The 21,697-nt window shown below is 40.6% G+C and overlaps 1 protein-coding gene across 5 annotated transcripts in view; it reads right to left on the reverse strand.

Moving 5' to 3' along the window:
- Positions 1–2,182: 2,182 nt before the first annotated feature.
- LOC138977066 (uncharacterized) overlaps positions 2,183–21,697 on the reverse strand; it is a 41,822-nt gene continuing 22,307 nt past the window's right edge. For 2 of the 5 annotated variants that reach the window (XM_070349983.1, XM_070349982.1), the window contains exons 4-8: positions 11,034–11,125; positions 10,336–10,441; positions 8,765–8,878; positions 5,299–5,501; positions 2,183–3,132 (exon numbers count right to left, since the gene is read on the reverse strand). In XM_070349983.1, coding sequence (XP_070206084.1) covers positions 2,950–3,132; positions 5,299–5,501; positions 8,765–8,878; positions 10,336–10,441; positions 11,034–11,125 — 698 coding nt within the window. In that variant the 3' untranslated portion in view covers positions 2,183–2,949. Of the gene's footprint in view, positions 3,133–5,298; positions 5,502–8,764; positions 8,879–10,335; positions 10,442–10,975; positions 11,126–21,697 lie in introns of all 5 variants that reach the window. The other 3 variants (XM_070349984.1, XM_070349986.1, XM_070349987.1) reach the window with 2 other exon arrangements.

Genomic DNA, 21,697 nt, shown 5'->3' on the forward strand with positions numbered 1-21,697 from the left:
ACAAAAATCCCGTGCTATCGCCCCAAATGGCGATTCCGCTACCTACTCAGCCACCTGCATTTAGGAAAAAAGAAGAAGTTCAAGACACACAAAAAGTTGACGGTAGTTGACGGTAGTTCCGTAACGGCAGTTGACGGTAGTTGACGGTAATTAGCAGGACCCTGTAAAACTGATAAAGAAAAAAAAGAAAAACGGGCATTTTACACTGTGACACGCCCTGGATCGTGGTACTCTGCCTGGCTCCACCCCCCGCATGCGGTACACCCCTTTCTATCCCCCACACGCAGAAGCAAATTTGTGATCAGAATTGGATAAGATATGTAGGCCTACGTACGCTGGTTATATAAGTTTTATCGTGCACTCGTGAAACTGAGGTAGTGTTCATTTTCTCAGTGCTGACGCTCATGACTGACGAATGTCAGTGCAGAGAAGTCTCAATTTCTTACATATTACTCCGCTGAGAATTACCATCATCAAGTGAATCATGTGTTGTGCGACTTTGAAAACGTAGAATGGAACTCCGCATATAAGAACGTTCCAACGTAAAAAAAACCACCTCCTTAATACCATATTTTGCCATGTTTTGGAAGGTCATGAAAGGGAGGTTCCAATGGAGCAGCCATATAGTCGGCATTTTTTGGAGTATACACAAACACACGCTTCATCCCTTAGATCATTGGTGACCTCATAGACCTATATTAGATAAATATAGGTCCCTGGTGACCTGAAGAAAACAGTTACAGCTAGGTTCAAGGCAATGCCTAGACAGGAGAGCTTCCGTACCATTGACAATTTCGGAGGTGTAATTTGGTAACACCTTTTGGAGACTAAAAAGGTAACTGCACGGGGGATAACCTGATAAAGGCCGAGCGGAAGACGAAGGCCGCGCCTGACACGTTTGAAGGCAAGTTTTGTTTTGTTTTCTAGGTATTGTTTGATTTATGTCGGGATTTAAGGTAAGCTACTGATTCAGCGATGACTAACTTTGTTTCTCGATGCATAAAAACGGTCAGGGAGCGGTTGATATTTGCCCGTAAATAGCCTTCAAAGCTGAAAATGTCGGCGATCGAGCACCGGAAATGGCTGTTCGATGGGTTTTGCAAGTAGACATGTGCTTTATTTCACCAAATCAGCTCGTATTTGGTATGGGTACGGGATTTTAGACCCCCCCGCGGGTTAGGGGGAGTCCCATATTGGTTGGGACGAGAAAGAATTTACCCGATGCTCCCCAGCATGTCGTAAGAGGCGACTTACGGATTCTGTTTCTCCTTTTACCCTTGTTAAGTGTTTCTTGTATAGAATATAGTCAATTTTTGTAAAGATTTTAGTCAAGCAGTATGTAAGAAATGTTAAGTCCTTTGTACTGGAAACTTGCATTCTCCCAGTAAGGTATGATATTGTACTACGTTGCAAGCCCCTGGAGCAAATTTTTGCCGTTAGTGCTTTTGTGAACAAGAAACAATTGACAAGTGGCTCTATCCCATCTCCCCCCTTTCCCCGTCGCGATATAACCTTCGTGGTTGAAAACGACGTTAAACACAAAATAAAGAAAGAAAGTAATTGTAGGTGTGTATGGAGGCTGGTTTCTGATTGGTTGATTGTTTGAACGGGTGCGCGCGAGAGAATGAGATGTAGCGTGGGTAGACTCAGACCACTGTGATTTTCGTAGCGAGAGGTCGTGATTTTGGATTTGTTGATTGAACGATTAGGGTGTTACTGTGTTAATGTAGGCCTAAGGAGTGTAGCTGAGCCATTATAACGTTTATTTTGGCGAAGGAGGTATTCGAGGAGAGTTTAAAGAGAACTTTTGTGTGTGTGTTAGAAGAAGTATTGATAGAGCTGGTTTGATATCAGCGACCGGGTTTCGTCGGAGGACAGTTTTGTGACGGATTTGTGCGATCTTCAGTGAAGAGAGAAAGTTCTACACTGCCTTCTGGTATATATTAAAATAAAAGTCACGTTACTACAACCCCTGACTTGGCGTCTCTATGTGAGTGCTTCCTGCCTGAGCACCCACCCCTTCTTCTTCTCCACCCCCCACCCCATCACATATATATACACACTCACAAACACACGCACACACACACACGCACGCACACAAAACACACACGTGACACATACACAAACATTATACACCATGCAGATTCTTTTTAAATGTATAGATATCTTTGACTGTTTGCAGTGATCTTTTTATATTTAATTTCTTTAAAAATACCTCAATGTAAAACAAAAAGTGGAAACAAGTGTTTTGTGCAAGGGAGATCAAAGGAGATACATTTTGAAGCACCTTTTTTTTTAAACAATACAATTGCATGGTGATATCCTTCAATAATTAATGAAAAGAAGTAATTAAGATTTTTACACACTGTCTTCGTAGTTTTTTTCTCTTCTATAAGAGCATTTATTGAACCAACGCTGATTTGGCACTGATATGCTGTCTACAGAGAGAGGCAAAAGTTCAGGTGGCCAGGTATCAATAAAACGGAATGAATATCAACACCGATATTTACAAAGGACACCTTCGATCTGATGACAAAATCAGCTCTACTGCGTGTGTCTGGTTACCGTTCGGTCTATTTATTTGGAAGTATTTTAGCGCCAAGTACTAGTTTTATTTAATTTGAATTATTACTGTTTTGAGAGCTATCGGTAACGACCAAAACTTTTGTGAGCTGCATGTATGGCGCCACATACTTATTCGAGGCAGAACTTGACGTAGTGATATCATGGCAAGTAGAACCGAAGCGGGTCATTGTACTTCCTATAATGTGCAATTGGCAATTTTGGTTAAAACGTTTGTATTGTACTCTCTGGTTAACAGGGCTCAAAATGATTGTCTTGAAGAACGGTATGGATGTCTTATTCAATGGAACAATGCTGCTGCTGAATACAGTTAGGCAATAATTGTCACAATCATGATCATGCAACGATGTCCCCAACAAAAACCGGTTATACTGGTGTGGACTCTGAGCCGTGTTGAATGCTATACACATTGTGGAGTGTCTTATTGTCATATGATAAAACTTGAGCCGGAACAATGTCGAAGTCTCGATGTACCAAGCCATCTCTGTAACACTGGGCAAAATGACGATTAGTATCCGAAACATCTGCTGAGCTGATATAGTCATCCAACTGAAACAGGACCAAATCTTCATCAGTGAACATGCTCACTAAAAATGGACAAATGATTAAGAATGAGATAAAAGTCTGCATGAATTAAAAATTACCAGAGTGGTTTAGATAGAAAAATGAGTTCAATCCGGTGCAGCTGCTACTAACTTAGGGGAAGGTTGACTAATACGGACCACTTTTTGTTTCTTGCTGGTAACTAGCTTGTTTTCTTGCGAAGAAGTTTCATTTTATGTTTGGCAGTCCGGCTTCTCTCTTAGGTTAACCGTTAGGCCTATTAAGAGTGAATTAGCTATGATAGACATTCAGCAATAGTTAAATACAGAAACATTAATAAATGGTCCATATTAGGAGCATGGGCGCGTAATATAGGGAGCATCTCGTTACTCCCCCGGCTCGTTACTCCCCAGTGCCTTTTTATTACACTTAAGTAATGCAGTTATTACTTAATTGAATTTTCAAGAGAGAGAGAGAGAGAGAGAGAGAGAGAGAGAGCATGTTTAAAGAACTTACAACTGTCAGATCTGCCTGTACATTCGTGTACAGTACATCTTTGAAAAAAAAAGTATATATTTTAAGCAGAAGAGATACGGGGGAGTAACGAGATGCTCAGCTCGTACTCCCCCGTATCGCTACTCCTCCGGCTCGATACTCCCCCGGCTCGTTATTCCCCCGACTCATTACTCCCCCGTATCGCTACTCCCCCGGCTCCTTACTCCCCCGTACACAGAAAATGACTGGATAACCCTGTGATAGTAAGTTAGCATGAAATATTGTTTTTCCGGAGAAATTGTCTGGATAAACAAACAAAGAAACAAACAAAACAGCTGGACAGGGGGGGGGGGGGGGGGGGGGGAGACAATATTTCATGCTAACTTACTATCACAGGGTTATCCAGTCATTTCTGTGTACGGGGGAGTAACGAGCCGGGGGAGTAGCGATACGGGGGAGTAACGAGATGGGGGAGTAACGAGCCGGGGGAGTAACGAGCCGGGGGAGTAGCGAGCCGGGGGAGTAGCGATACGGGGGAGTAACGAGCTGATCCCCCTAATATAGACCAGTGCAAAGGTTTTCACGAATCACTGTAAACAGCCCCCTGTACTTCAACATAAAATGATATAACTTTGTGTGCAAGTAAGACTAATTCAAATATGCTTTCGATTTATCCGATTCGGGTAGATGAGAACATTATTTGAAACAGTTAGTTAGTTAGTTAGTTAGTTAATTGTTGCTTTTTGGGTCCAGTGGACCATAAAGGCCAAATCAGGACCCCTTTTTTTTATTTGAAGCACAACAGGAATTGGAAACTAAAGAAACTTATCAAAAACAGAGCGAAAATAAATGAAATTATCAACTTCCACGAAAAAAAGTGTATTTGTTATATTTATTTTGAAAGGTCGAGGGCTAGTTATAGTTTCTTTTTAGCAAGCTTTTAACGAATCAATGAAAATATCCTTTAGCTTTTATTTTCTTCGATTTGTTGAAGGTGATCCATATTAGGCGTCACACACGTACTTTGAGATTTTGGTATTAATGTTTGTTTGCAGCAGAAACTTGGGGTCAACACTGCTAAAATGTAACAAATACAGCCTTAGCTGTCATATAAAGCAATTTAAATTTGTTGTAATAACAGCTTTGGCTGTGGACAGAAACTAGCCCGTTTTAGGCGTCACATTTAGAGTAAACGATGCCAAAAGTGCAAAAAAGAGAAAAAGCCCTACATGTGCAAGTTATCCAGAGAGGGTGAATACAGCGAATAAAATTGTTTTGAGCGCTCTAGCTCCGTCAGTTTTTCAGAACAGGGGGTGGTCTATGTTAGGCAGTGGTCCATATTAGGCAACCTTCCCCTACCATACACGTCCACAAAAAGCTACCACCGTTAATGTGTGCATAATCATGTACCTTTGTTCTTGTTTGCAGAGACTGTCAATTAATAAGCAAATGCTTTTTGAGAAAACTGTTACCATACTATTTATTTCATTTTCTTTAACTACATGTATAACGAATCCTAGCACTCGTAAGACAAAGTTCACTTTGAAATGGAAAAGATACAATCACCGAGAGTGCTGTGCTAACCGTTTCTTCACAGAAAGTGTTGCACTGTTACAAATAGGTTTACGGCCACGTGTGTCACTTTTGCCTCTGCGTCATTTAAACAAAATAACGTACATCCATCCATCGACAGTCGGCGATCTCCACTGGACAGGGTTTGATTTGTGTGGTGAGGGGCTTCATGACGCAGATAAAGTACATGTCGGAGCATCCAAAGCGGTACTTGTGGAGGTGACGAAATGCCAGCAAGGACACAAATTCACTGTCTATGCCCGTCTCCTCCCGAACCTCTCGTCTGGCTGTGTCCGCAAGATCTTCACCTGTGTCACACACACACACACACACACACGCATGTCTCAATTGAACGTTACTATCACGTAGAAAGTCACTCTAACGTCTGCTGCGTTTGGAGTTACATTTTGTGGGTACTCCCATCCCCAGTCCACCCAACTCGTAATTCAACATTGGGAAGGTGAGTGAAAAGCCATTTTTGCCCAGAACAAATACATATTTAATCATATATGTAAGCCATTTTCATCATCGTTAACACATCGCTTGAAAAAAACACTAATCTAACACCCAGATTCGGTGCGTCCCGCTAGCGCTACGTGTCATTTGTGCTACGTATCGTTTGCGCTATTTTCTGTAGTGCTATCGACACAAATTGCCAAAAACAGTGGTGCTATCGGCACGTAGTGCTATTGCCACAATACACACATGCCATTATCACTACGTCTCAATAGAACTACGTGTCGATATCACTATTTTTGAAAAACCAATGTACTGTAGCGCTACGTGTCGATAGCGCTACGTGTCGATAGCACTACTACATGTTCAAACGGCAGACACTTCCCTTTGTGTGTGCGTGTGAGTGTGTATATATATATAATTATATATATATATATTGTCTGCATGGCTGTCTGTCGGATATGTATGTCTGTCTGTCTGTCTCTGTCTGTCTCTCTCTCTCTCTCTCTCTGTCTCTCTCTCTTTTCACCACGTATTTATTTCATGGATGTTGTTGGTGTGTGTGTGTTTTTATTTTATTTTGTTCTTCCCCCATCCTCCGTGGTTTGTATATGAGTCTGTGGCCTTAGTATAATAAACCATTCTGAGCTCTCTCTCTGTCTCTGTCTCTTTTTCTCTCTTTCTCTCTCTCTCTCCCTCTTCCCTCTCTCTCACACACACACACGCACACATACACACACACACAAACGCCTACGTACACACGGTATCGTACACACAAACTCACACACAGAAAAACATCCGAGTATGTATATACGGTATAATGCGAGAGAGAGAGAGAGAGAGAGAGAGAGAGAGAGAGAGAGAGAGAGAGAGAGAGAGAGAGAGGAGAGAGTGGGGAGGGGGAAAGAGCGAGCGAGAAAGAAAGACAGATGGGGAGAGAGAGGGGGAGGAGAGCGGGAGAGACAAGGAGAGAGCGATTTTAAAGAGGTACAGAGAAAGAGTGAGTGAAGAGGTACAGAGAGAGAGAGAGAGTACTCAGAACTCAGAATGGTTTATGATATTAAGGCCAGAGAGAGAGAGAGACTCGGAGAGAGAGAGACAGAGACAGACAGAGACAGAGACAGAGTGAGTGAACAAGCGAGTGAGCAAGAGAGAGAGCGAGAGAGAGAGAGACAGAGTGAGTGAACAAGCGAGTGAGCAAGAGAGAGAAAGAGATAGAGAGTCACACACACACACACACACACACACACTGAAACAGACATACATATACACACACAAACCACAAGGAATGAGAGCCGGAGAGAAAAAATGAGAAAGAGATCGAGAGTCGTCAGTAAGTAGTGGTATTGACACGTAGCGATAATGACACGTAGCGCTAAAAGATGTAGTGCTGTCGACACGTAGTGATAATGAACGAATGATAGCGCCTCATAGACATATTATTTGTAGCACTAATCAACGTAGCGATAGCGGCACGTATCACAAATGACACGTAGGACAATTGACACGTAGCACAAATGACACGTAGCACAAATGACACGTAGCGCTAGCGATACGCACCCTTGAGAAACCTTTGATAGTGAGCGCGTGTAAAGTGTGCGCGGTGTGTAGGCCTACATCAGTTTTGGTCGGCACAGTTGTGCATACAACAACACCAGATATCTGAGATAATGGCCCAGAGAGCAGAAGACCACGCGTGCATGACATTCAGTATGGTTGACACAAATAGAAGAGTCGTAAATCACATAAGTAAGGCTTTAGAAAAGGCCTCGTGTTCTAATAAAAAGTGTTGGTTTTACTGTTTAGAGGTAAACGTGCACAAATGGCCCTACAGACTCAGTTTGACTAATAAATTGTGTATGTGGCAATCCGAACGGCCTTCGCGGACATGCAAGGCTTACGGCCTCGTAGGGTGTTGCCTTCTATACTAAGGAACTGGCTGACTGCGGGAAATATGTAAAGCTCTGTCAAATCGCATATCCTCTCTATACTGGTAAACGCGCATGTTGTATTTATTTCAATACATGCAGCATGAGTGTTTGTTTGTTTGATTGTTTGCTTAACGCCCAGCCGACCACGAAGGGCCATATCAGGGCGGCAGCATGAGTGTGCGACTTGTGGTATCGAAGTGGGGCGATGCAGTGCATTGCATGACCCTCTACTCAGAATAAAAAAAACCAAGAAAGGCAAGTTGTTGGAGCGTTTGTTATTGACAAAACAATACGTCATAATCACAAATATATCGACCCAACGGTTTATTAAGTGCACAGACAAACAATTAGTAACAAGAACTAAGCTTGATTGAATTTTCGGCCGCTTGCTGGAAAACCACAAGCGAATGCGAATTATTTGTCTGTGCACTTAAAAGACCGCTGGGTCAGTATATTTGTGATTGTAACGTATTGTTTTGTCAATAACAAAAGTTCCAACAACTTACCTTTCTTGGTTTTTTTATTCTGAATTTTGGAACGTTGGCAGTCTCTTTGCTTTTGGATTTCCTCTACTCAGAAGTTTGATCAAGCCAAGCCATGTGCCCCCCATGGATTAAAAAAACAAAGCAAACTCCTTTGCCTAACCTTGCTATACATGTTCTCTGCTTGAACCAAATCAGTCTTAGCTCGGACTAACTGCACCGTCCAAGGTATGCCTTGCATGTCTGTAAAGAAGAGCGTTTGCAACACTTTCTTTCTGGTTGGGGTTTCTTTTGTGAAGAAATACTGAATTCTGTTGGCAGTCCCGGTCTTGAAATAAGGCTGTCCCTTTACATGAACCTAATAAAAGTTGTTGCATTATTCTTAAGACAAATGTTGCTTGAAAAAAACCAAGCAAACAAATCACACGATGCGTCCTTCCAAGGTCCGCCTGTATACCACAGAATAGCCAACACGTGAGCCCTCGCACTTACAGCTTCTGGCACAGTTTACTGATTGTGAAACTGCACGCCTTTTTGTCGGTGTACGGTTAAAAAAAAAAAGGTCTACATTACAGCACTTGTCGACTGTTGATCATATTTACTGATTGTATGTGAATGGATGCACAGGGGTCAATAGAATACCGAAGTTATCACGGCAACAATGGAGTCAATGATAATGGCTCAATAAGCTTTTTGTAAAACCTTTGTCGGCATGTCCGCCGGGCAGTTTCCATGAGGATATGTAGTTACTAGCGAGGTACTTTTCCCGGATCACCAGCAATTGCCTCTCAGCATTGACCACGAAGCCTGCAACCCCTGCAACCAAAATACGCTCACACATACTGAAGCCAACCTGGACGGACACAATGAGTACTTTTTCATGCTACTGATTTGGGCCAAGGAAAACTACCAAGAAAAAGAAGAACTCGAGAGGAAAAACTTGAAGACTGAACTTAACAGACCCCTTTACCGCGATGGTGGTCAAAGAGAAGTGCGTCACTCAGTGCTCTAGTGCGCGCTCTCTCGCTGTGTGTGTGTATTTGTGTGTGTGTGCGCCGTGTGTGTGTGTGTGTGTGTGTGTGTGTGTGTTTTTGTTGCAATGTGTGTTGCAATATGTGAGTGGGTAAGGGCAGAGCAAAGTTGGTTACAACAAGAGGTTGGTTTTGACACTTGAGATAACTCCGGTAAGAACTTGTCCAGTGAGTCCATTTTGAGGCAGGTATGCCACAAAGCAACAACATGATTATGAAATATAGCCAATTTGTTTGTTTGTTTGTTTGTTTGTTTGCTTAACGCCCAGCCGACCACGAAAGGCCATATCAGGGCGGTGCTGCTTTGACATATAATAACGTGCGCCACACACAAGACAGAAGTCGCAACACAGGCTTCATGTCTCACCCAGTCACATTATTCTGACACCGGACCAACCAGTCCTAGCACTAACCCCATAATGCCAGACGCCAGGCGGAGCAGCCACTAGATTGCCAATTTTAAAGTCTTAGGTATGACCCGGCCGGGGTTCGAACCCACGACCTCCCGATGACGTTGGTAAAATTACCCACGTTCAAAAGAAGGAAAACATTTTGGTGGCAAAAGTTAATATCAGATGGTGTTGCTATTCTTTTATTTGCGCTTTTTCCGCTGAAAGTGTTGATGGAGTACAGTAAATGAACAACCAACAAAACTGTTAGTGACCCGTCCGACAATGACACTCATTTTACGGATTAAAATGATTCGACCCAGGGAGAGCCTATATCAACATCAAGTTCCGGTCTTGTTGTCGTGGTCAATTTTTTTGTTTATAGCCACTCTGTTGTTGTATCAGTTAAGTTGTTGTCAACATGTATTTGTAGGAATAAACACTTTTAGATTTACAAGGACAGTCAAGTTATTACAACCAACCCCGCCTATGCTACTCGGCATAACGCAAAAGCTCCGATGTTTTTCAGTAGGGTTAAAAGGGAACAACATCTGTTTAAAAGAGCATGATTGGTCATTACACCGATATCAGAAGAATCATACAGCCTTTGGTAAGCAAGAAGACGGTTCGAGTAAAACATTATAATGTTATAATCAACCCGACTTTACCCTTGTTGTATGCGGCACATAATGTTTGGGAAGGAAGAATAATGTTACTGGTGTTCAAGTAAGTCATATTTTCCAAATCACAAGCATGCCCAATGCAAGTAGCCTACAACTACATAATCTAAAGGCCCTGTTATCATCAATTTTTGAGAAGTGAAAGTGAACCGGCCTTTGGAGTAAGCAGTTACCTATGTAGAGGTTGGCATATTCAGGGAGATGGCTGGGAAGGTCGTCACACATCCACAGGGTCATCATTACGTAGCCAGGTTGGGCATGGTGAAAATCTAACCCCAACTGCGCACAAATCAACGAACATGATAGGCAGAACATGGTAATATGATCTCCTTAGAGAAGTCATCATCATCATCATCATCATCATCATCATCGTCGTCGTCGTCATCGTCGTCATCATCATCTCACCGTGGAAAACTGAGATTCATTAGTTGGAATGGGTGCCATGCTAGTTGCTTTTGTAAAGTTAGTTGAGCATTTGCACTGCTGTCTGTGTGTGTGGTCGCATATGGGTTGCCGAAGTGTTGTAGCCATCGTGTTGAGGTCTGCTCAATGCTGTCAGAACGGGACTTGTTTGGTCAGCCTTTTACTGGCAGTTCCCTATCAGCTCACTTTTGAGAGAGAGCCAGCTCTGACAGCATTATGTGATCGTACCTCAAGAAGTGATCGACTCCGTTTCATCGTAAGCGAGGAATGGTTCAGATGTCAGATTGTGTCAGTGGAATAGTTCAGATGTCAGATTATGTCAGTGGCTAACACACAACCACCAACACGTTTTGTAAAGATATCAAAGGCTCATATCAAAGAAATCTTGACCTGACTTAACAGCAAAAGAAGGTTGGTACAGAAGATCCGAAGCAGCCAAAGGTTGTACCTGAGTGAGCAGAGGAACCAGAGTTGCATTGGACTTGTCCACTTTCACCCACAGTCCTCTTTTGCCGGCCACTTTCCACTGCACGATGCCATCTGTATCCAGTTAAGTAATTCTGTTATTTTTGGCTTTCCGGATTTTGTACATTAGCACAGAAAGATTAGACTAGACAAATGTGAGTGCTTCACGATGTGTGGCACATCCAGAAATAACAAAAATATAAATAATGCCACGACCTTTTTTGTGTGCAAAAGAAATGCCACCATAATATCAATGAAGTTCAAACTGAGTGACTTTTCGATTTCTCTCTCAGAATTGTCAGTATTTGCTTCCTGACAAAAAAGAGTTAGTGTGGAGCCTGACTCTGTGCACTGTGGAAAAAATAACCAAAGACCTTGCATGCCCTTATTATTGGACATTTTTTATTTCAAAACATTAGTGGTTATGTGTAGACAAGGGTTGCTATCGAAGGAGACATTTTTGGACAGTTTTCTGGTGAGTTTACTGTGCAGTTATTTGGATAAATCAGCAAATGATTTGCTTCGTATCTATGTCAATTTATTAAATGGATTTTTATTCAGCGAACAGTTTTGGTCTGCCACTATTCAGTGCCAAAAACCTGATTCGGTTCATTGTTCACTCATTGCATTCAATTTGTGTTGGTATGCATTCGTCGAAGCAGACAAAAACCGTTGGATTCAGAATTTCAAATCTGTAAGACTGTACAAATAAAATATTTGTTTCCGATGACAAAGACAAACAAATTAGGGTCGGTAGGTCTGTACCCTTTTTACATTTAGTCATTACTTGACTGAATGTCTTAAAGGCACAGTACGCCTCCCGTAAACCATCACAGATACTGTCAGGCTTTTACACACAGTACAAACACCCTTCCATTTGAACACTCACCGAACGGGAACATCCTAGGTGCCCGACGTAAAGAGCGAGCAATGTTCAAAGAATTAATTTTTCGTATTAAGATTATCTCAATCGGACCCATCCTGAACTCAGGTCAAAAATGAGTTACTTCCCTTCAACTGGCGATAGCCGTGGAGCGATGATTGTGCGTTTTGGCGCTAGACCTAACTTTTAAAATCTAAATAATAAATTGACAGCTTGTTACACAAACATTCTTAAATCATAACAGAATTATTTTTTCATCAAGACAAGATCAGTACAATTCGAAGTTTTGACAGTTTGAAAAAAGAAAAGCGGCCCGGAAGCAGGGTCACGCAAGGTGGTTTTTGCAGCAGACGACGGTTTATAGGCAGTCAAAAGCCATCGCTCGAGTTCTTATGAACCACATTTGTTTGTTTCGTGAAAAGTCAGAGGTACATAATAACGTGCTATTGCAGATAAGCTCACAGCGAGCCGCATTCAAATTACAAACTGACGACTGCATTGTGAAAAAGGGAAACTGGATCACACGGGTTCACGATGGCTCAGGGGTAAGATAAACCACGCAAAAATAAATTCTTTGAACATTGCTCGCTCTTTACGAAGGGCACCTAGGATGTTTCCGTTTGGTGAGCGTTCAAATGGAAGGGTGTTTGTACTGTGTGTAAAAGCCTGACAGTATCTGAGATGGTTTACGGGAGGCGCACTGTGCCTTTAACATTGGCGGGGAGTGAAGTCTGTCTCCCGATGTATGTGTGTGCGCGTGTGTGTGTGTGTGTGTGTGTGTGACAAGCATTTCTCAGAAACTACCAGACGGATTTTCTTGAAAATTGATGCATACATTCCTGAGGGCATTTGCTTGTGCCAGTTTTCCCCGATATTTGATAGGGCTATTTGATGACGTCATATTTGACCGTTTGTAAAAAAGTTGAGGCAGCACTCTCACGGCTACAGTTTTTCATCAATTTGTTTGAAATTTTCGTTTCATGATCTTCGACTAAGTGCGGACTATGGGATTGCATTTCAGCTTGGTACCTTAACAATTCGTTTATGAAATGTTCACTCAAAGTTAGCCAAATTTGTCGATTTCTTAAAAGTCGATATTTGAATCACAAAGGTGACACCATTATATTCTAAAAAATAAAAGTTGACAAACAAGACTGATATTGTGATTTTTGCTAAGACAACAGATGTTGGAACCCAATTATGAAAAGAAAAGACAAATGCACTCAAATTATTTCACAAATAACGGGAATTTTGTTCGTTATATTATTCAACATGTCACTGAGACGTAGCATTCAGGTTATCTCGCACGTTTCTGAAGCTAGGGCTTTGAAACTTGGCACACTACCAAAGTATGGTGACCCCCAGATATGGTACAGATCACATTAAACCACACTGAATTTCAAGGTCACAGCGAGGTAAAATTTCCTTTTCAAACTGGACAATTGTCGTTGTACGTCTTACATGTTTTAAAGCTAGATCAGTTAGACTTTACATACTTTCAGAATTTTGATGAAATCTTAACAAAAGTGACCACCTGGTTAATCTGTCTAAAATGTCAAGGTCACAGTGGGGTCACATCTGGTTCAAAATTTGGAATAGTGTCAATTTATTCAGCGCGTTTATAGCACAAACTTTGAAAATACAGACATTTTTAGTGTATGATGACCTCTACACGCGATTACAGTTTAGGTTGAAAAGGTCAAGGTCACAGCAGGGTTGCGTTGAGGTCAAACATAAAGATTTGTCATTGAGGATTTCTCGCATGTTTTTGAAGCTAGGGCTTTGAAACTTGGCACACTTCCAAGGTTTAATGACCCCCTTGTGTGGCGCAGGTCGCATTAAACCTCATCAAATTCAAAGGTCACAGTAAGGTGTAAAGTTGCTTTCCAAATTGGAAAATGTTCGTTGTCTTACATGTTTTAAAGCTAGAAACATTACACTTTAGCCAACTTTACATACTTTTAGAATGTTGATGACATTTAAAAAGAAAGTGACCTGGTTAATCTTTGTCAATTTCAAGGTCATAGCGGGGTCAGGTTTGGTTCAAAATTTGGAATATTTTCATTTCGTCAATGCGTTTATAGCACGAGCTGTGAAACTACACACATTTCTAGAGTATGCTGTCCTTTACACTGTCTAGTCTTTATAAAGTCTTGTTGAAAACGCCAAGCATCAAGGTCACAGCGGGGTCTTGTTGAGGTCAAAAATATAAATGTGTCATTGAGGTTATCTCGCATGTTTTTGAAGCTATACGGCGTTGAAACTTGGCACACTACCAAAGTTTGATGACCCCCAGGTATAATGCAAGTCACATCAAACCTCAAATTTCAAGGCCACAGCAAGATTAAAGTTTCTTTCCAACCTGGACAATTGTCATAGTCGAGTCTTGCATGTTTTAAAGCTGGATCCATTACATTTTACACACTTTCAGGATTTGATAAAATCTTTTTAAAAAAAAGTGACCTCCTGGTTAATGTTTGTCAAATTTCACGGTCACAGCAGTGTCCCATCTGGATCAAAATTAGAATTTTTTTTAAATTCTTCCCACGCGTTTTATAGTGTATGATGTTCTCCACGCATGGTGAAAGTCTGGTTGATAAAGTCAAACGTCAAGGTCACAGCGGGATTGCGTTGAGGTCCATAATACAAATGTGTCATTTTCACTAATGCCTTCTAGTAATACCTCTGAAACGTCACAGGCTCCAAAGGTTTGATGCGATGCTGTTTGGTTTATGATAAAAGTGATGCCAATTTTCATGATACCTGAAGCTTTCAGAGGGGTCAATTTGGAGTCACACAAACAGAGAAAATCTTTATGCGACTCACTTTTTGCCATACGGAATATAGATAAGAACCAAACTATCTGTTGTTCTAGCTCACTTGACATTAAAGAAAGTGACGATTTGATCATTGTTGATCCGAACTCAAACCTGTTGTGACCTAGTAATATAACCAGGATCAACCAGACAAGACTTTGATGTCCAGAAGTAGTCAAACCTCAAAACAGTTGGAAGTACCCAAGATGTAAGCACCATACACTTTTCAAACAATAGTTTTTGCTTTGTTACAAAATATTGACCACACTGTGACCTTGAAACTTGAAACAGATCAACTAGACTTTGGTTTTGGTATGAAAAGAAGTTTAATAAAGTTACCTTTTTACATTTTTTACCCAAACCATACCCCCACTAACACTTTGAAATTTGACTAAGGTTGACCAGACTTGATTGATGTTTGAAGGTCATCGAATCCTATATAGAAGCGAATGAGATGTCAATGGTCTAGCTTTTAAAACCTTCAAGAAACTGATTAATAATTTTTCCATATTTTGATTCAAACATCACTCCGTTGTGACCTTGACATTTCACAAACGTCAACCAGACTTTGGTCACGTCAGAAGGGGCATCCAACCCTAGAAATGGTTAAAGTGTAAACTCTAGTTTTAAAAATGTTCAAAACATTGATAATTTTCCATTTTAAGATCCCAAATTGACCCTGTTGTGACCCTGAAATTTGACTTTGGTCAACCAGACTTGGGTCATGTTTGGAAGAGCTCAAGCTCTAGATCTACAAAGATGCACATGTGTTTAAGTTCTAGCCTCAGAAATATAAATACGAGCTAGTGGCTATAACGTAGCCACGTTTTGAAGCTTAAAAGGAATCAACTTTCTGGCCTGCACTCGACCCCAATAGCTGTGACTTTGTAATTTGAGTATTATCACCCATACTGTAGTCACGTGTAAAGGTCATCGATGAAGTTTCAACTCTCTAGCTTGCAATAAGTTTGATAATTTCATAACTTCGCATTATTTGTGCTTCAACTTGACCCCGCTGTGACCTTGACATTTGACGAGAAACATTTTAAGAATCATTAAGCAAAGGCGTTGTGCGAAGTGCCAAGGCTATTGCTTTAAAGGCAATGCAGAAAATGATTTGTTATCCTTGTTAAGCCATGCGCGACCGAGTTGTGACCTTGAAATTTGACAAGGGTCAATTATACTTCTACCATGCCTGAAGGCTGGCTTTTTAGCACCCAACTTGTGTGAATTTTCAAAGTTCTAGATGTACAAATGGTCAATAAATTGATAATTTTCCATTTTGATGATCCCAACTCGACCCATGTTGCGACCTTGAAATTTTACAAGACTCAACTTAAGCTTTAATTTCCATCTCGGAGAATTATCAAGAAAATACAAGTTCAATTTCTCCAGCTTCAAAAGCAATGCCACCCATACGCAACCCAGCTGTGATCTTGAATTGTACAAGGGTCAACCAGACTTCCAACATGTCAGAAGGCTATTTAGCCCCGAATATGCGTGAAGATTCAAAGTTCTAGCTTCACAAGTGTCTGAGAAAAAATTGCCGTTTTTTACAGGCAGGAGAACCAGTCGTGACCTTGAATTTTGTTGAGGATCGACTTGATCTTCTCCATGTCGAAGGATAATTGATCGATTGCGTTGTATGAAGTTTCAAGGTTCTAACTTTAGAAATAAAGCAGAAATGGATAACAGTCTGTTTTTTTAACCCATGAGCGACACGGCTGTGACCTTGAGATATGACAAGGGTCAACCAGACTTTCACCGTGTCAAAACGTTATCAAGCCCTGAATGTGTGTAAAGTTTCAAGTTTCTAGCTTACCACAAAGCTGTGAAAGGATTATTGTCTGTTTGTTTGTTTTTTACCCGTACGAGACCCTGCTGTGATCGACCTTCACATTTGACAAGGATCTTTCTGAACTTCTTTGTGTCGGAGAATCATTGAGCTACGGCGTTTATGATGTTCGAAGGCTCTCCCTTTAAAAACAACGGAAAAAAGTGATAATTTAAAACAAAAATTATTGGCCCATACGTGACCTTGAAATTAGACAAAGGTCAACCAGACTTCCACCGTGTATGGAGGCTATTAAGCCCGAAAGTGTGTGAACTTTAGGGTTCTTGCTTTGAATAATTCTGAGAAAAAGGTTAATTTCCGTGTTGTTTTCTTTACCAACACGAGACCTTGCTATGACCTTCAAATTTCTCAAAGATCAACCTGAAAGTTTCCTTGTCGAATGATCATTAAGCAAAAGCAAGTTTCAAGGTTCTAGCTTCAAAAATCTCTGAAAAAATATTTTTCTTCCGTTTTTTGATCTCCATGTGACCCAGCCGTGACCTTGAAATTTGACAAGGGTCAACAAGACTTTTACCAAGCATGGGGGCGATTTAGCCCCAAATGTATGTGAGGTTTCAAGGTTTTAACTTAAAAAAGTCTGAGAAAATAATTTTTTCTTTTTTTGAGAATGTGTTGCACGCAAGACATCACGACAAACGCTCGTGTTTTTATTTTGTTGCTTTAAAGGCACAGTAAGCCTCCCGTAAACCATCACAGAGCTCCCCGAGCGTCTAAATACAGTACAAGCATACTTCCATTTGAACGCTCACCGAACGGGAACATCCTGGCTGCTTTCTGTCGAGCGTGAGACATTTTCAAAGAATTTATTTTCGTAGACTTGTTCCGTTAACAACAACGGCGCCTCGTTTTTGCGCTAGACCTAACTTTTAAAATCTAAATAATAAATTGACAGCTTGTTACACAAACATTCTTTAATCATAAAAGAATTCGTTTTTCATCAAGACAAGATCAGAACAATTCGAAGTTGTGAAAGTTTAAAAAAAGAAAAGCCCGGAAGCAGGGTCACGCAAGGGTCGTAGCAGACGACGGCCGGTTTATCAGTGCAAATCTCCGTTCCTCTCAACAGTCAAAAGCCATCGCTAGAGTTCTTGTGAACCACAGCCGTTGTTTCGTGCATAAAAAAAAACCGTGCTATTGTAGATAAGCTCACGTCGAGTCGCATTCAAATGACTAACTATGACGACTGCATTGTGAAAAGGGAAAACTGGATCACACGGGTTCACGATGGCTCAGGGGTAAGATAAACCACGCAAAAATAAATTCTTTGAAAATTGTTCGCTCTTTACGGAGGGCACCTAGGATGTTCTCAATTGGTGAGTGTTTAAATGAAATGGTGTTTGTACTGTGTGTAAAAGCCTGACCGTATCTGTGATGGTTTACGGGAGGCTTACTCTGCCTTTAAGGTCGACTTGCGTACCCGCTCTTTCGCTAATCTCAATTAAAATTCATCTTGGAAGTTCGGTTTTATTACGCTTATAATTAAGAAGATTAAACTAAGACAACAAATAGTTAGTTTTCCCATTAAACTCGATAAGGTAGTGACATTTTATGTTGAACGCAAGATAGTGTCGCACGCAAGATCTCAAAAGATGTTGACGACATAATTTCAACACTTGGTAGCGCATTCGTGGTTCGTGATTTCTTCACAAATTTTGAACACAGAATGTGTCACGTGGTTCCCTAGATGAAGTAGATCCTTGTACTTGTAAGTTTTATTTTTAAAAGAAAATAACCGTTAATTACTGAACATTATGTCGCACGCAAGACTGATATGACGACATTTTCAGGTCGTTTTCAAAAATGCTGTTCAAAAGTTCTGCAGTCTTTGCTGGATTACTTGAAAGACAGCAGTTTGATACACCGTTATCGCTTGACGTGTCGACATCAATTCCAGAGTTTTTGAAAAAGAAATTTAGTAAATATCTGCGATTGAAAAATGTATGCCGTGATAAAATTCGGTTATCAAAAAAAAAAATTCTCTCGAGATTTAGATTTGACCCTTGGTCTCGTCTGTTAAGCGATGTTTCAGGCATTCAATCAAACTAAATGCAAGGCATTTGTGCTTCTTGTTATTTTTCTGTGGCATATTCAAAACACGAGGTATCACGATGTCCGTTTTCAGATGGCCGGTTTTGGCGTTATTTTTGAATTTTAACAAAGATACCTTCAAAACCGTTCAAGTCAGACACACGAAATTATGTCCACTATATCTTCGCACATTCATCCACACACACACCAATTTTCAGCAGACACACGTTTTTAGAAACATTTTTATTGTAAAACAAAAGCCGTCTTCTGTTCTGTGAGCACCTTTTGGCACTTAGTCACATGCACTTTCTGGCTAATAAGATTTGGGACGCCAAGACGAAAACATAACTGTCCTCTTCGCCATAGTAACTTCCCTTAGACTGCCTCAAACCTTCGACAAATTCTAGTTCCAATAGCTTCGCAAAGTGAGCTACGCAAAGTCGACTTCATCCAATAAGCACACGCTTTACAATTCAACTTAATAATTCATCCAGATGATTGTTTTTGTTCTGCTCATAAAATAACTTGTGGAATAAGTCATTCCTTTGAGATTGTTTAAAAATCTCATTTATAAATTTGACCAAGCATGTTGGTGTAACTACAGCTCATAGTTTAGCCACACAATTGTTTATAAACACTTACAGTTAGAATTATAACTTATAGATATGTCACTGCAGCAACACTTCCATTTATCTTGTTCACACACAAATTGTGAATGTGCTAATCCTTTCCACCACACACATAACCATTACAGTTGACAAAACTTTGGTTCTCTCTGCTGTATGTGAAACAAACTCCTACAACACTTTATTTGTTCTCCTCTACATAACATCACACTCCCTCATCACAGCAGCAGTTCCATTTTGATTTGTTCACATAAAAAGTGAAAGGTAAAGCATGCTTATCATTTCCAGCAACGAGAAATCAATTCAAGTTAACGGAACTTGGTTCTTCTAAAATAACTTATACATGACTGTTTTCCTTCTGCTGTACATAACTTTACAGGTAAAAGATTGGGTTTTTTCACTACATAAACTCACTTACACATTATTCAATTTCATTTGCTGTATACATATAAAGTGACTTGTGCTTTATCACTCTCCTCTTTTTGATTGTTTCAATACTCCTTTTTCAGTTTGGCCAAACATAATTTTGTAAGCTGAAATATTACAGTTACATTCATAGTTTGGCCACATGATAGTGTTCGTTCTGCTGTATACAATTATAAAAAGATTTGTGTTTCACAATTCCTTTCTTTGAGATTGTTTGCCTGGTATTGTAACCTGAAGTCTTACATTTCAAGTTGATAGTTTGGCCACATGATAGTTTTTGTTCTCCTGTATATAAAATGACTTTATGCTGTATCATTTATTTCCTTGTCATTGTTTCCAAACTCCTTTATCAGTTGAAGCAGGCCTAATGATGTAAACCGAAGTCTTACAGTTCCACTTGATAGTTTGGCCACAAGATTGTTTTTGTTCTCCTGTATAAAAAATGACTTTATGCTTTATCATTTCTATCCTTGTGAATATTTCCAAACTCCTTTATCCACGGGGGATAACCGGTCAAAGGCCGAACAGAAGCCGAAGGCCGCTCATGACACGTGTGAAGGCAAGTTTTGTCTGTTTTCTAGGTATTGTTTGATTTATGTCGGGATTTAAGGTAAGCTACTGATTCAGCGATGACTAAATTTGTTTCTCGATGCATAAAAAGTCAGGGAGCGATTGATATTTGCCCGTAAATAGCCTTCAAAGCTGAAAATGTCCGCGATCGAGCACCGGAAATGGCTGTTCGATGGGTTTTGCAAGTAGAAATGTGCTTTATTTCACCAAATCAGCTCGTATTTGGTGTGGGTACGGGATTCTAGAGGACGAAGGAGTCATAAGATGTGCAAAGAAGTGCTATTTGGGAGTAGAATAAATCTTCCGAGACAGTAGACAAGAGAAGGTCATATTTGAGAGAGATGCGCGTAGGCCGATTGTCTTTCCGACAAGCGAATGATACAGCAGATTAATCATTCGTTTTGACCAGAAACCTAGTCTCTAGTTTTTATGAATGAGTTTTTTAATTAAAACAATCACGAGAACTCTCTCGCTTAGCCTAATGGCTGTTCGATGGGTTTCGCAAGTAGAAATGTGCTTTATTTCACCAAATCAGCTCGTATTTGACATCGGTTTGGTATATATATATATATTTTCTAATCCTACCGCGACTGTTGCACCACACTTTGAAGTAATCCCACACTTTGAAGTAAATTACTTCAAAGTGTGGGGATGTGCCCCACACTTTGAAGTAAACCCATTTTTTACTTCAAAGTGTGGGGGGATCTTCCCACACTTTGAAGTAAACTCAGTTTTTACTTCAAATTGTGGGGGGATCTTCCCACACTTTGAAGTAACTTACTTCAAAGCGTGGGACTTTTGCATCGCCTGTTTGAGCCTGATGATTTTGTCAAAAAAAATGGCAAAGTCTTTTGGATGAGTGAACAGAAAAAGTGAGCGAGCCAAGAAACATAGTGATGTTTGTTTTCAGGCTTTTTGCAATGTCCCATTGTTGAGTGTGACGAAAACTCGTGGTGACGATTTTAAAACATGTTGGGTCACGCATGGTCCAACCTTACATGGTCCAACCTTACATGGTCCAACCTTACATGGTCCAACCTTACATGGTCCAACCTTACATGGTCCAATCTTACATGGTCCATATATATATTATTGGACCATGTAAGATTGGACCATGTAAGATTGGACCATGTAAGATTGGATCATGTAAGGTTGGACCATGTAAGGTTGGACCATGTAAGATTGGACCATGTAAGATTGGACCATGTAGGGTTGGACCATGTAAGGTTGGACCATGTAAGGTTGGACCATGTAAGGTTGGACCATGTAAGGTTGGACCATGTTATATTGGACCATGTAAGATTGGACCATGTAAGGTTGGACCATGTAAGGTTGGACCATGCAAGGTTGGACCATGTAAGATTGGACCATGTAAGGTTGGACCATGTAAGGTTGGACCATGTAAGATTGGACCATGTAAGATTGGACCATGTAAGATTGGAC

This window comes from Littorina saxatilis, linkage group LG9 (assembly GCF_037325665.1).
Source record: "Littorina saxatilis isolate snail1 linkage group LG9, US_GU_Lsax_2.0, whole genome shotgun sequence".
In the NCBI taxonomy this organism is placed as follows: Eukaryota; Metazoa; Mollusca; class Gastropoda; order Littorinimorpha; family Littorinidae; genus Littorina; species Littorina saxatilis.